Raw genomic sequence first — 16,436 nt, forward strand, 5'->3', positions numbered from 1 at the left:
ACGAGAGGAAATGGCCTTAAGTTGTGCAAGGAGAGGCTTAGGTTGAATATTAGGAAAAATTTCTTCACTGAGAGAGCTGTCAAGCATTGGAACAGGCTGCCCAGGGAGGTGGTTGAGTCGATTTAAAAGACGTGTAGATGTGGTGCTTAGGGACGTGGTTTAGTGGTGGACTTGGCAGTGCTAGGTTAATAGTTGGACTTGGTGATCTTAAAGGTCTTTTCCAACCTAGATGACTCTATAAAAAGCATTTAAAAGAAATGAGAAGTATTTGGTATGAGGCACAAAATTTACATGAGCTGGAAAGAAGAAAACAAAATCACTAACAAGCCCAGAGTCAGGAAATTTACTTGCTAAATGACAGTCCCTACTTCACGTTTTTATTGAGTGTATATTTTAGAAAATGAGTTTTCTTTTTTACTGTTCCAGAGCTGAACAGTGTTGGTTTCCTTTCACTTAAGCATAGAAAATCACCTCTTTTCCAATGTACCTAGAGAGCAACTGCTTGAGTTGGTTCTGGCTTGAGCCTCTTTGCTCTGTGACAACTCACTTCCTTAAATGTACAGCTCTGTTGCAAAATGCCTCCCCCAACCACCACGTGTTTTCAGTCTAACAGCTAGGCATGTCCCCATAGGTTCTCTCCCCAGATTGGGGCAGTGAGCACCCATAATTTGTTATAATGCATAGTATAGGTAAATCTGTGCTGATTCTCTCTGTGCTGCAGGACATCTGAAGAAGAATAAGATCTGATATGTACCCTAGTTATGTGGCAGGCTGAGTTTAGCACAGTGTGTTATTTTAGTCTGAGTGTAGGGGTTTCTTTATTTTAGTTTATCTAATCTGCGTGGGTGTCACAGAGTCTACAAAAAACCCATACAGACCTACTCATAATCTGATATGATGGAATACTGAACCTGGGTTTGTATTTCACATAGACAATGACATAGACACTTAGACATAAACAATTTTAAATCCCACCGCATGGATAATTTAGCTCCCTCCCTATAATCTTGGTGCTTAACTTCCTGAAAATGTTCATAGGTTCACTGTTTTTTTTGGTGTGTATGTATTCTTTTCCTCTTCATCTTAGTGCACCGAGTTAAATGAGAAGCTAGACCTATTGCTCCAGGCTCTTCACATAGAAGCCCAGGCTGCTCCCATTCTCCCAGGCATCGCTCCCCCCATTGTGGAAGAAGAGGCAGAGGAGTTTTCAAGTGAAGAATCCTTGTCTGAAAGTAAAGAGCAATTAGCAGAGTGTGTCTCAAAGTCTTCCACCCAGAAACTCTTCAAACCGAGGGAACAGTTAATGCTCCGGGCAAACAGCTTGAAGAAGGCTGTGAGGCAGATCATTGAACAAGCAGAAAAAGGTGCACATCAGCAACATTCTGATGCTTATTGATAGAATAATGATGTTGTGTTTTTTTTTTTTCAAACTAGCATAAATTTTCATTATTAAAGCTTGATTTCTACATTCTTACATAGGTAAAATTATGTGCTTATTACAAGCTGCAAGGAAAAGAAATGCATCTTGTTTGTGTGTTGATGACTATCTGTGTATATGAATACATATGTATGCACATGTGTGCACATATACAAGTGTGTTTCTTTTCTAACTATTATTCTTCACAAAATGAAAATTTCTGGCAGTAGATCTCTATCAATGGGCAAAGGATAGCTAGACTCTTTCACTGAATTGGCAGTAGAAATCTTTTGTTAATATTTTTCAACTGAAAGTTAAAGCTACAGAAAAAAAGAAGGTAATTTTCCAGTTTTGCAGATTTTATTTAAAGTTCTTGAAACTTTCTGTCTTTTTTTTTTAATAAGCAGTTGTGGATGAGCAGAATGCTCATAGTGAAGAACAAGTGAACCAGTCCCCACTAGAATATAGCAAAGAATTGGATGAATCCAAAGAAGAGGAAAAAGAAGAAGATACAAAGGAACTTGAGTCTCCATCAAGTGAGTACATTAGGAATAAAATAATTTAAAATTATGGTGTCTCCTTATAGTTGTATTACAGAGTATAGTTGACTGCGTAATAAAAAACACTAGCATGTTGTTTCACTGGAAACTAGTCACAATTTTTAATAGATTTGGATAAAGAAAAGTTAGGGAAAAATGTGAGAGACAAGATGAACAGTCTTTTGGAATAGATTCACAAAGCTGAGAAGGTATTTCTTGGGGAGAGAAGTGCCTGCATTTAATCTAGCATTTACATTTGCCTTTCTACGTGAACCTGAGCAGAGACTAGAGCCTAGGTAATGGTGGCAATAGCTTGTCTCAGTTGTAGTCATTTTAGGCCATATTGTAGGAAGTTCTGTCAGTCACTTCTGTTGAAGGGGTTTCAAATTCTGTGAAACACACATATTTGTTCATTGTATTGACAACAAAACCCTGATGTCTCAGCTGGGAACTTACCTTGAAACAGTTACTGGAATGGAGAAAATGAATATTTAAGTCTTCTGTATGAAGTGGAGCAGCGTAAAGCAGGAAAGAATACAATAGAAACTGGAGCATGGAGGTCTCCTGAGGAGTCTCCCACAACATCCTTCTCTCTAAATTGGAGAGAGATGGATTTGATGTGTGAACTGTTGAGTGGATGAGGAATTAGTTGGATGGTTGCATCCAGTTGGTTGGTAGTGGCCAATGGCTCAATGTCCAGATGGAGATTGGTGACGAGTGGTGTCCCTCAGGGGTCCATACTGGGACCAGTGCTCTTTAATATCTTCATCAATGACATAGACAGTGGGATCAAGTGCACCCTCAGCAAGTTTGCAAATGACACGAAACTGAGTGGTGCGGTTGACAATGCCTGAGGGATGGAATGCCATCCAGAGGGACCTGGACAAGCTCGAGGAATGGGCCCATGTGAACCTCATGAGGTTCACCAAGGCCAAGTGCAGGTTCCTGCCCCTGGGTCATGGCAATCTTTGGTATCAATACAGGCTGGGGGATGAAGGGATTGAGAGCAGCCCCTGCCAAGAAGGACTTGGGGATACTAGTGGATGAAAAGCTGGACTTGAGCTGGCAATGTGCGCTCATAGCTCAGAAGGCCAACTCTACCCTTGGCTGCATCCAATGAAGCATGGCCAGGGAGGTGACTCAGCCCCTCTACTCCAGTCTGGTGAGACCCCACCTGGAGTCCTGTGTCCAGCTCTGGAGCCCTCAGCACAGGACAGACATGGACCTGTTGGAGCAGGTGCAGAGGAGGGCCCCCAAAATGATCGGAGGGATGGAACACCTCTCCTGTGAGGACAGGCTGAGAGAGTTGGGGTTGTTCAGCCTGGAGAAGAGAAGGCTCCAAGGACACCTTAGTGTAGGCTTTCAGTACTTCAAGGTGGCTTATAAGGAAGCTGGGGACAGACTTTTTAGCAGGGCTTGTAGCAATACAACAAAGGGTAATGGTTTTAAACTAAAAGAGGGCAGATTTAGACTAGGTCTAAGGAAGATGCTTTTCCCAATGAGTGTGGTGAACCGCTGAAACAGGTTTCCCAGAGAAGTGGTAGATGCCCCATAGATCCCTGGGAACATTCAAGGTGAGGTTGGACGGGGCTCTGAGCAACCTGATCTAGTTGAAGATGTCCCCCCTCCTTGCACAGGGGGGTTGGACTAGATGACCTTTAAATGTCCCTTCCAACCCAAAAATTCTATGATTCTGTGATTCTAAGTGGCAGTACTAATGTCATCTCCTCTATTTGTCTAATCCAGAATGGAAATTTGAACCAGAGTCTTCAATATGCTAGAGCTCTTTCCCATGAAAAATTTCTTGTGGTGTTGTCCTAAACACAGGTCGTTAGTCCAACTAGTTCCTTGCAGATGTTTGCTGAAGAGCAAGCCATCTAGCAATCCACTATACCAAGCTACTCTTGCTTTCCAGGGTGTAGAGTCTCCTACCTGCTCTGTCCTTGTTGGGGTAGACCTCATCAGCTGCTGCTGTCTTCTGCTTCTGCTTTCCTGTAGGAGCCTCATTCTTTCCTCACTGTAAGGCTCTGCAGGTTACTCTCCAAAAAAAGGAAGATGGTGTTTATGTGTGGGTAGCCCATGCTGGGTTTTAAAATGCACAGAAAGAACCCAGTTGTATTATTGTGGTGGGTTTGACCTTGGCTGGATGCCAGGTGCCCACCAAGCTGCTCTATCACTCCCCTCCTCAGCAGGACAGTGAGGGGAGAAAATGAGATGGAAAAACCCCAGTGGGTCAAGGTAAAGGCAGTTTAATAGAGCAAAAGCCGTGCACAGAAGGAAAGGAAAACAAAAGATTTATTTTCTACTTCCCATCAGCAGGTGATGTCCAGCCACTTTGCGGGAAGCAGGGCTTCAATATGCATAGCGGTTGCTCCAGAAGACAACATCATAAGAAACCGTTAATGGCCCCCCTTCCCCCTCTTTTCTCTTAGCTTTTATTGCTGAGCTGATGTCATATGGTATGGAATATCCTTTGGTCAGTTTGGGTCACCTGTCCTGGCTGTGTCCCCTCCCAAGATCTTGACCACCCCCAGCCTACTGGTGAGAGACAGCCTTGATGCTGCGTGAGCACGGCTCAGCAGTACCCGAAACACTGGTGTGTTACCAACACCTTTCCAGCTGCCAACACAAAGCACAGCACTATGAAGGCTGCTGCGGGGAAAATTAACTCCATCTCAGCCAGACCCAATACAATTATTTGTATCAATAATTGTACAAAGCAATCAGAATATTGAGTGATCTGAGTTTAAAACAACTTGCTTGGAAGGTAGCATTTTCATAAAGTAATAGCCCATTTTGTCACCTAAGCTTTCCTTTTGGCTATTTAGTGTTTGGTTACTGTGTGTAAAATGATATTTAGAGTGTAGTCATCTCCTGAAATAGCATAGTACTAATTCCTGCATTCAAATGATAGCATAAAATCTCTCCTTCATGTGTCCTTTATGAAATCTGCCAGTGGAAGAAGGAAGGACGATTTGTCTATACAGGACACTCACTTACCTCCTCCCTTGCTTGCTTTTGGCACCAAGCCAATCCAGACAGTGGTCATGTTTGGACATTTCCCATCACAAATGTCAATGCTGCATTTTGTGTTGACTGGTAGTTCATGTGCCAGGGTTGTTCAAGAGTCTGAAGCTGTGTAGTAATTTTAGGAAAGTTGCTTCTTACTGTAGGTGGAAATTTCATTTTTTGCCATATTACCAAACTGGGCAGCCATGCACTGTGGGTGAGGTCTCGAGATAATCTATGAGTCATGGAGAAACAGTGGTAGCTGGAGGACAACAAAAGCCATCCTCTAGATATTTACTGAGCAACTTCCTGTGGCAAAATGAACAAAGTTGTTTGGGATTTGCATCTCCTTCCGTTACCCTAAGCCACACCAAAACCGTCAAAAGGTGTCCTCATGAGGCTCTGCTCTGAAGCTGGTGCCTGTGTTGGTAGCTCCTACCTTAGAAATACGTTTGTCTCTTGAGGCTTCTGTCGATTCAGAATATCACTTTCCCTTTTCTTCAGGAATGGATTTCAGACTTTCTCCAGTGATCGTCTTTTCGTTGGCCCCTCTCCTTTTACCTTGGTTATAGGAATCAGTGCTTGTTGGTTGTCCAGTTTCAGTAGTAGCTCATAGAGCATACTGGCCCTATGGATGACCCAATCCTACTGCCATAAATATATAATAGAATGAAAATATACACATATGTATAACCATATGTAGAAATAGTATAAACCCCTTGTTTCTTGGTGATATAATTTCTCTGTTTATTGGGGAGCTCTACCATTCTTCATACATCTGATATGTGTGAAATAGAGTGCATATCAGTGCTGCCAGTGGAAGATAAGTGTTTAGGGACAAAGCATGAAACATGAATTCAATTATCTGCAATGAAACATCAGTTTTACTCATTAGGGCTCTGTTGTTTTTATCAGAGCATGAACAGCAAAAGTTTATCTTTATTGCAGTTATCCCCATGAGTCTTATCTGTCAAATAAAGAGCAGCTGCTCTGTTGATTTTCCTCTTTAATATAACTGCCTTGTTCCCAAGTACAGAGAGAACAGACTGTGTGAATAGCATTGTGAATTTTTCAGGAGCGTTATGAAAAATGAATGTTAATTTTGTTCTGAATATTATATTTTGCTCTCCAAGGATATTCCTGGTCATTTTATGAGGATAATATATTTGAATATGTTATTTACCTTCATTTAAATATTTGATAAGTCATGTTAGATATCACATGTTTTTATTAATTTTAATTTTTTAAATTCATATTAAAGTGTTTTGTCATGCACAGATACAAATCATTGTGTTATATTGTTATCATGCAATACTGCAGCATTTTGTGCTAATTGCTAGGGCTGCTATATGTTGAAGTCAGAAGGAGCTGTTAGTCCACTTGGTCAGACCTTTCATATAAAATAGTCCAGAAAATTTCACCCACTTACCCCTGTCTTGCGTCCAGTAATTTCTGTTTGACTTAAGCAAGCCATCCAGAAAGGTGTATAATCTTATTCCTGGCATAAAAGAGGGTGACAAATTTGCCATTTCATTGACTGTTCCATGCTAGATTATCATCACTTAAAAAAAAGTGAATGCCCAAATCCTGGCTTGAATTGATTTGAACACAATTTCTGAACCCTGGTTCTTGTTATTACCTTTGCCTCTAGATTTTCCCACTCTGCAGACATTTTCTTTCCATTAATGTCTTCAGACAGTACACCCACGTTACTCTCAGGCTGAGTTACCATGATTGACATGAACTGATCTGTCCCCCTCCTGCCACAAAACAGAGAATATTTTGTTCTTCCCACCACATTTTGTGTCGTGTTTTTCTTCTGCTTTCTTGGTGCTAGTCCTAATCATTCTATTTTTGCTAAATTAGTTTTCAGGTTTTGAGAGCAATATATCAGATCACTTCCAAATAATTTCATTTTTGTTCTGAGCTTCTTCAGATGGTCAAGTTTGAAGCTGACCTAAGATGAAGTAGTTTTAATCTGTGAGATAATCTGGACCACAGGTAACCAAGAAATGTCTGTGATCATCTGGTGTGCAAAAGCTTTCTACATGCACATGGAAATGCTATAGCAAAGCATTCGGTAATACCCAAACTTTCTTCCCTGGGGCACCAATTTCTGGATACATCTCCTGGGGCTGAATTTCACTGATAAACTTCCCCAGGCTAAAGCAGACACTGGCATATTCTCTCAGTCTGCATGAAACAAATTCTGCTAGGAAAGTAAATTACAGCACCTGAAGTCTGCCCTCTGAAATGCCTGTCCTCCTTCATCACCTCCAGAGGCAGCCCCAGGGGTAACTGCCCTCACTGAGCTTCCAGTTCTTCTTCGTGAACATCATCTCTTTACCCGTGATTTTGATCTCCTCCTTTTTCCTGAGCCATTACCTGCCTTTGCCACCAACAATTTGATCAGCTACCAAACTTTGCTATCTGTCACGAGGTTTTATTGATCCATCTTCTGGAGAATTTTAACAACTAAGTTATTTCAATTACTTTGGGAATTGCCTTTTTTTTTTTTTTTTTTTTTTGGTGAAAAAGATAATGGGAAGCTGATCTCCCCCGTGTTCTGCAGAAGACAGGAATGTCTGAACATGGCTTTCCCTGCCCTTGCAGGTTTCAGGTCGGCTGTAGAAAACGATGTCAGAGTTTTGTCTGAAGTTTTTAGAAACCTGAAGCAGGCAGAGGTTCCATTTTAGCTGCTTGAAGCAAATAGCGTGGCTGTTGATCAAGTATTTCCATGGCCTATGGGTTAGATTAGCTAGCTATATTAAAATTGTTATAAATAATACTGAACTATGTAATATAGGTATATTTATAAGTAAATATACATTGAATTTACATTTAAATTCGTATTACTTTATTAACATGTATATCAGAAGCTTACTACAACATTAAATACTATTGCATTTTAAGGTGGATATAATTCAGTTTTTGCTAATACCTCGAAGCATAAGTTGGGAACTCGTCACATTGAATGCCATGCACACTTCATTTAATTTGTGCTTGTCACTTGATCTGTTTCTTGAGTTTTCTTCCCTGCATTTAGAAGAAAAACTGTGGTGTGAGGGGGAAGGACATTTGTCACGTAATAGTAACAGATTAAATTAATGCTTTCGAAATATTTTCAGGGCTGTAAAAACTATGTATTTGGTAATGTCATAAGAGGTCTAATTAGCACTCTTACTTTTACTTCTTCTGCACAGTTAAAACTGCACCAAGATCGCCAGATAGACGTACAAGCCGAGGTACTCATTCTCAGACAGGATCTTTCTCTGCTCCAGCTTTGGCTGCAAGCAAGGAAAACCTCCCAGTGCTTAACACTAGGATTATCTGCCCAGGTAATTATGATTTTGAAATCTGCTGCTCCTTACACTACTTCAATATTGCCTTCTGTTCCCCTGCTTGCTGTCAAATAATGATTTTTACTTCATGCAGGAGCATGAAGTACAGAACCAACACACACGTATTTGTGTTGTATCATATAGTAGGAAATGCAAAACGATGTAGAAGATTCCTGATGGTTTGGCACAACACCAGATGTAGCAGCAGTGTGGCATTTGATTCTGGAGGTTGAAAAATGAAATTCAGTATCTTAGAATCTATAGAATCATAGAGTTTTTTGAGGTTGGAAGAGACGCTAAAGATCATCTAGTCCAACCCTCTGCCATGGAGCTGAACCTGGCAAGGGTTGAGCTGCCTTTCTGCCCAAGAGAGCGAGAGACCTGAAAAGATGACCAATATAGGTAAAAACTGAGATAGAAACACAATCATTCCCTATATGGATTTAATGAATATTTTGTTGATCAGTATGTGGCTTACATTATGACAATATATCTTTCTCTGTTTATTAAATACAAATTCTTTTGGAGTTTTTTCTTTGTTTTTTTTTAATCAGGTTTGAGGGCTGGTCTAGCTGCTTCTATTGCAGGAAGTTCAATTATTAGCAAAATGTTGCTAGCAAACATCGATCCATTTGGTGCTACGCCATTTATTGACCCGGATCCAGATTCACTGTAAGAAATTTTTTTTTCCCAAATGTACTATTTTGCTTAAGTTTGCTTTTCTTAAGCTTGTTTTTTTACTTTTTTGTAATCTTTTTTTTCTTTATGAGATTCTGTTTTGCTGTTATTTGGCAGTAGACCTCAAGATCTGAAAACAGGTTGGACTGTGCCATTTTAGTTATCAGTAGGGCAGAATTGTCTTGCAGCAGCAGAAATAATAGGAGACATTTGCTCACTTACCCCTTGCCCACTGGCTCTGAGAGGAGGCAGCCAGCAGCCTTTCAGAGGTGGGTTTTCCTGCCCAAACCGCTGGTCTGAACACAAGCTTAGCCACCAGCAAAATCACAGAATCATTAAGGTTGAAAAAGACCTTTAAGATCATCAAGTCCAACCATCAACACAACACCACCATGCCCACTAAACCATGTCCTGAAGTGCCACAAGATGTTGAAGCAGGTCTGGGAACTTCATAGTGGAGGAAGAAGAAGAAGAGTGTGTCCTAAGCTGTCACTGCTTCTCAGAACTGGGTGTGGTGTTGGCAGAGATTTACGGATAGTATCTGGGTTGTGGGTGGCGGCCCCCTTAAAACAAAGCACTGCTGTGCCAGCAGCATGAGCCAAACATCTAGGACCAGCATGCCTAAACTCAGTCTGGGTGCTCAGCCTGGTGTGGTGCTGCTGTCTCAGAGCTGTGCCTGGGGCAGCTCTTTCCCCGTATCCCACTGTTATTTTAGGTATGGTGGAGACAGTGCTGGATGGGGATGTGGTACAGTTTCTTCTTTGACCTGTGGGAAGTAACTTGCATGTGCAAAGGAGCTAGCAGCCGATCTGTCTCTTTGACTGCTGTTGTGTTTCCTCGGGAGATTCAGAGGAAACATCTTTTGAGGCCTCTTGGTTGATGTATCTGTTCTGAGAGAGCCACAATCTTGGCCAAAGCTCTGTATGTCCAGGTACTGTACAAATGTACACCTAATTATCTCTTTTTCTTCTAACAGAGAGGGATATTCAGAAAAATGTGTCATGAACAACTACTTTGGAATTGGGTTAGATGCAAAAATTTCTCTAGAATTTAATAACAAGCGAGAAGAGCACCCTGAAAAGTGCAGGTAATACAATTGTCAGTGACAGAGCCAAGACGTTTCTGTTACTTTGCTTTCCTTATCTATTTATTCTTAATTTTTTCCCCATCCTACAACTACAAGGCATAATGTGTATTTCAATATGTGAATCTTGTTTTACCTATTTTCAGAAGTCGGACAAAAAACATGATGTGGTACGGAGTTCTTGGCACAAAAGAGCTACTGCAGAGAACTTACAAGAACTTAGAACAAAAAGTTCAACTTGAGGTAACTTGCTGGTATAGATAATCTTTCGTAATGTTCACTGCATTAAATGTTCACTGCAGGTTTTAAGGACAATAACAGAAATGAACATACACTGAACAGAAGGAAAGAGATAAAGAGTCTTAATCCTTCAGGTTAATTTTAAACTGTCTGAAAGCTTGGCTACACATATAGAGAGAGCACACAGATAATCTTAGTGAAAAATTCCTGACAGAAGAGGGGAGATTCTGAATGTGCGTCACAAGAAGCCCATCTACAGCAATAGAGACTTTCTCTAATAGATGTTTGAGATGATCACACAAAAGAAGCAAGGTATTATCACAGTAACAACAAATGCAGTGTTAATTACCTAAACATGGTTACTTTTTGTCTTTTAAGTTCTAACGTCAAATCGAAGTCTTCTCCATGATACTGGGAACTTAAAGGAGATATAAATGATTACCAAATGCAGAAAAAGACTATGGGATGGTTACAGTTATTTTCACCCAAAGACTATCTGGATTTCGACAGAGAACATACATAATTTCTCTTTTTACTTCATGCTAAGTATTTCATATGGAAGTTCATGATATTTATATGAAGATAACTTTGTAAGTTGGAAGAGTAATTTTAAGTTACTGAAACTCTTTCTCAGTCCTCTGAGATTTAGGAGGATTTTCGTCTGGTAGCAGCAGATTGCTGTTATCTAAGGATTGAGTAATTATCAAGGAATTATGCAGTAGTTAGCGAATATAATGACAGGAAAGAACGTTATGTAAGCTGCAGATAGAATTCTAATTTAAGGATCTTTTGAATAAGATTCAAATAACATTCAATAAGGCATTCAAATCTGACCTTTCCATAATTATTTTTGAATATTTCCAGAAGTAAACCAGCAAATAGAAATTTCATATTTAGTATTGCCTGGCATAATATTAGCCTTATGCTAAAATGTGTGATGAGGTACACGGCACTGGAAAATTAAAAATACCAGTTTCAGGAATTGGAGGCAGACCTCTACTATAATACAAATGGCTGTGCAGCATCTATTAATATCATAGCATATTTTGGATACTGTCACATTTTGATTAAAATGATAAATTCTGTCTTGTTGCTGAGATTTAATCATAAAAAGAGAGCACTGAGTACGTTCTGGAAATAATTTTGCATTTCTCTCTCCTCCTGATAAAATTGCTGCAAATTTTGTCTTTATTTCCTGAGGATTTCTATTTCATTTGTACAATTTTAAGATCCTTCTGTGGGACTGGTAACTTGCAGTTAATCTAGCAACCTTCTTTAAAGACAACTTTACCTGCAAATTCATGATCCCCAAAGTGACATGTGAATCCAGCATTTATGACCCTATATTTCCAAATTGCTTCAAATCCACACTTGTGGCACTGCTTCAGGACTGCACTTTTGACTCCCAGTTGAATGGTTTGAGATCATTGGGCTCACCTCTGCAAGCAGTTGTACTGCTGTCAGTCAAGGGTCATTTCACTGAAGTCTGTAAATTTACTCTTGGCTGTGAGTAGAGTGAGATTGACCTACGTCATCCCGTGATCATGTTGAGTAGGGCTTGGAGTTGCTTATGGGTTTTGGAGGATAAAGAGGTAAGAAAGAGGGAATAAATGGTTGGTCATAGGAGCAACTTCTTACCTGCAAGATCAGCATCCCTAGCCACGGCCAGGGTAACAACTGTGGGGTCAGTCCATTTGCCTTTGCATTTTTGGGAGGAGAGGGAGTTATTTTTACAAGAAGGCAAGTATACAAGTGCTAACAACACCTACATTTAACTGCGTGTTTGTGATCATGGCAGAAATATTCTTGGACGTTTTAAATTATTTTTTTCCCTGCTTAATAGACTCAACTAAATGTGAAATTTTGAAAATGTTTTTTTGAAGAGTCATGGAACACCTCTGCTGTAGACACTAGTGTTTTTTCAGCTCTGCAAAAATTGGTGCTAAGATTGGGGAGAAGAGGTTTGTATTAGAGCTGTATCACAGCATGGATGGAATAGGCTTGCGTCAATCCTATTTATGACTCTCTACTCCCCTGCCAGCTCTGTTGAAGTTTCATATGTTAAAAATGGCTGATTACTTTTATGACATTATTTGTATACTGAATGATCTTTTATCCATTACAGTGTGATGGACAGTACATCCCCCTTCCAAGTCTGCAGGGCATAGCTGTACTAAACATTCCCAGCTATGCTGGTGGGACTAATTTCTGGGGTGGAACCAAAGAAGATGATGTGAGTAGCATTAAGGAGAAGTAACCACCTGGGCAAAACCAGCAATAAATACCATGAACTGCTCTTCTCATTTAATTTTAATAGTAGTAGCATATAGTTTGGATAGCAACTCTTATTCGGGGAGGCTGTTTGAGTTTAAACTGTATTGTCTTGTATTTGATTTTTCTATTGAAACTATATCCCATGATTTTTCACTGTCTGCTGCTTTCTGTCTTGTCTATTCCAGCAAGATGTTCATAATACGGCTTAATGTTTGTTTTTAAAAATGGCTCTATGAGAGAATATTTTTAGAAACTAATTTTATAAAGAGAGACACAAACGGTTTCTCTCTATATTGTTTTACAAACTGCTGTAAATAAGATTTCTCAAAGCATAGATTCCTCTGTTTGCTATATTCTAACAATAAACAAGGTGGACAAGAATAATCACAGTTTATACCTGAATTTTCCTCCTGTTCTTCAAACAGCTTTGGACTAAGGGATGGTGATTCAGAAAATTAGGACTGATGCATCTAGTGACTGATAATTTAGTGGGGGTAGTAATCTGTTTTTTAAATACTGTTTTCAATGAGCTTCTAAAGTATTTTAAGGTATCTTTTTTCCTTTCTTCCTCACATCTCCTAAGGAACATTACACTACACAGATACCTTACAACTTGGAGCACTCTTACTGCTGCCATCCACTTCACGCACAGTGCAACAACTGTAATTACTAGCAGATTATTCTAATTCTGCATGTCCTGACTTAGTGTGTGTGAGGTCTGAATCACCTAAAACTGTAGTTGCGAATTAGCGTGTGATTTTAATGTAGACAATCCAGGACTTTTTGCAAAAATGCTTTTGGTTTCTTGTGAGTTATTATCCTTTGCTTATTTTACATATATATGTGTGTGTATATATATAAAAAAGTCACAAAAAATATTTAAACATGTTTCAATATCCTGTTCTTTGATACATGTCAGAGGATGGCAGTTGTGTTTGTATTTGGCTACGGATATGTAAAGTTTTTATATACTCCATGTTCATATTCATAACTTTAAAGCATCTCTAACGTCTGCTTAGCTCCTGTTCAGGAGTTTATTTTTCTCCCTTGACTGCCTCACTAAGAGAGAAGATCTGTCCTAGCTGTCATACTGGTGTACAGCAAATGTGTGTGCCTTGGAGCAGTTTTACTGATATTCTTAGTCTTCTGGTGATCAGATGTGCCAGCAAAGTGACATGTTTGTTCTGGACAGAGTTAGGAGCATAATTCACTGCTTTAGTGCAGCCTTGAGTGACTGATCATCAGAGGTGGTGGTGGTGGTGGTGGTATGAAGTGCTGCTGGTTCTGCTGATCTGGACAAAAGAAAGATGTTGTCTTGACAGCTGTGACTATTCCAGAAACATTATTGGTGAGCCAAGCAGGGCAGCCGCACGCTAACCAAGTTGAGCTGGGCTTGTTTAGGCATACTTTTTTGGTGTCCAGAAGACAGGCTGGAAACATGACCTGCAACAGGGAAGGAGGGAATTTTCTCGAATGTTGCTCCGTAGAGATTTGTTTGGCTTTATTTAAAAAAAAAAATGTTATCGTTAGTTTTCAGTACAGGTATGGTTTACTGGTGGAGAAACACAGAAGACTGGGTTATGGTTTGCCCATCCTTTTGCTAAAATGGAAACATAAAATAAATGACATTTTACAACTACTTTTTCTTAGCCCCTGCTGAAGTCACCCTGTAGATGTCAGTTTATGCTTGTTAAAGCTGGATCAAGGACTCTCCGTACTTTTTTTCCTTGGAATAACAAAATCGCTGTCATTGCTCTTTTCAAGATCGTCACATGCCCATGGTAAATGGAAGAATTCAAGTGGAGAAACCTTTTGCTTCAAAACAGTCTAGACCCAGTAGAACTGTTTTTTTGTTCTTTGACACTGATCTGCTCAAGACCTATCTGTGCAATCCTGGGATACTCTGAGGGCAAGTGCCACCTGGACGTTGCACTGAACTATGGCAACTGTGCTGTGTGGCCCTTTCCCTGAGAAACCCTCCTCATCCTCCTGGCCAAAGCCACTGCCCACTGCACTGGGGTGAAAGCTCCTGCTGGCTTGGTGGGCAGCAGGGACCAAAGTCCCTCACCCTGTTGCCCATCCTCTCCCTCCCTGAGCCGTTGCTGCAGACACTATCTGGATTACACGGTCCTGGATCTGCATCCTCTTATTCTTCACCTCCAAGAGATCCTCTCTCAGGTGTCGCTGATGCAGCTTAGTCTGTACATGGTGCCAGCTGAGGTATTCTTAGTACCCCTCAGAGAGGTGTTCTCTCTACCCATTAAACTCTTACTGGAGTGATCTCTCTGACTGACTTTTCTCCCTCGTTGCTCCCTATTGCATATCAGGATGAAATGGTCAAGCTTCAAGTGACCTTAGTATGGTATCTCCTGCCAGACCCAGCTAATTCCAGCCTAAGACTTGTCCCGTGGCATGGCTGAATTCCCCTGCAGGTGGCAATGGCACACGTGAGACTTCGTGCACTTCATGGAAGCTCATGGAAATTCAACATCTTGGCTGGATATCAGGATGTTTATTCAATACAAAAGCGGTTTTCATGTTTACGGTGGATAACTGTATACAGCACAAACAAGATCCTCTTCAGTATGAAAGCTGTGTTTAACAAAGCCGAACGTGGATTCAGATGTTGGTTTCCAAAGAATTCAGAGTATAAGAAAATAAGCACCTCTGAGAAAAAAGACACCATTACTCCTCTTAACCTCAAGAACCTCTTAGATATTAAGTACATTAACCAAGCGGAGATTTGAATTGGCCTTTCATCTCGCCTTGAAAAACATTTCTTAGTCTGCATGCTGAAACATGCCATCCTTCCTATAGAAGTATACATCTTATCATTCAGATACTTGAAATGCTATTAGCATTGCTGTTTGAAAATAGAGTTTTCCTACTGTCTGTGGTATCTTACTCCTATGACTTTTGAGAGACAGTTATTCTACAGTAAATAAGTTCGATCATTTAAATGTTGAAAATGAATCTGTAACGGAACCTGTATTTCACTGAACATGCAAACTAAGTACTAGATTTGCCATCAAAACCAGAACGTTTTCTTTTCCTTTCAGATATTTGGGGCTCCATCATTCGATGATAAAATCTTAGAAGTTGTTGCGGTATTTGGCAGCATGCAGATGGCAGTTTCAAGAGTCATCAAGCTGCAGCACCACAGGATCGCTCAGGTTTGTTTCGTACTCGAAAGCACGCGACACGGCTAGCAGCAGTTTGGGATGCTGGCGAGCAGTGGTACTCTTGATGACCACCACCTTATACATTAATAAAGAACTGACATTGTTTAACGGGTACCAGATTGTCTTCAATGATGAATGAAGTATAGAAGCGCTCCATCCTTGAGACAGTCCTGGAGGGAAGCCACAGCTCCTAGTAATCAACGTATTTCAGGTGGCCCATCAGTTTCATTAGTATTTATTGCTCTGTGAAATAATGTGTTTGTTCTTTTCCAGTGTCGGTCAGTAAAGATCACCATACTTGGTGATGAAGGAGTTCCAGTGCAAGTTGATGGAGAGGCATGGATCCAGCCCCCAGGAGTTATTAAGATTATACATAAAAACAGAGCTCAGATGCTAACACGAGACAGAGTACGTTGCAGAAAATGTGTGATGAGATATCGTTACTAACACTGGTTTCTGTAATGATTTGATTAAGTTACAACGTGAACAAAACAGTGCTTGCAAAAATGTTTTATAACTATTTATATAACTTATGTAATTACTTACAGTTATATAATTTCTATAATAAGCTGGATAAAGAATTGTTCTTTTGTATAGGTGACACAGTTCTTTGTTAGCTGTTATCAGTTATATTAGTGCTATTCCTGTATTCTTATTGATATATAATAATAA

The 16,436-nt window shown here is 40.1% G+C and overlaps 1 protein-coding gene across 1 annotated transcript; it reads left to right on the forward strand.

The window, feature by feature from the left end:
- Positions 1–1,087: 1,087 nt before the first annotated feature.
- Positions 1,088–16,172, forward strand: LOC104621602 (diacylglycerol kinase eta-like; the record flags this gene model as incomplete). The annotated part of the gene is made up of 9 exons (XM_010288128.1): positions 1,088–1,364; positions 1,825–1,953; positions 8,169–8,303; positions 8,861–8,978; positions 9,961–10,071; positions 10,215–10,311; positions 12,434–12,541; positions 15,642–15,755; positions 16,038–16,172. Coding segments are annotated over 9 exons (1,224 nt in total), but the record flags the coding sequence as incomplete, so codon positions are not given.
- Positions 16,173–16,436: the final 264 nt, after the last annotated feature.

This window comes from Phaethon lepturus, unplaced genomic scaffold, assembly GCF_000687285.1.
Source record: "Phaethon lepturus isolate BGI_N335 unplaced genomic scaffold, ASM68728v1 scaffold13085, whole genome shotgun sequence".
In the NCBI taxonomy this organism is placed as follows: Eukaryota; Metazoa; Chordata; class Aves; order Phaethontiformes; family Phaethontidae; genus Phaethon; species Phaethon lepturus.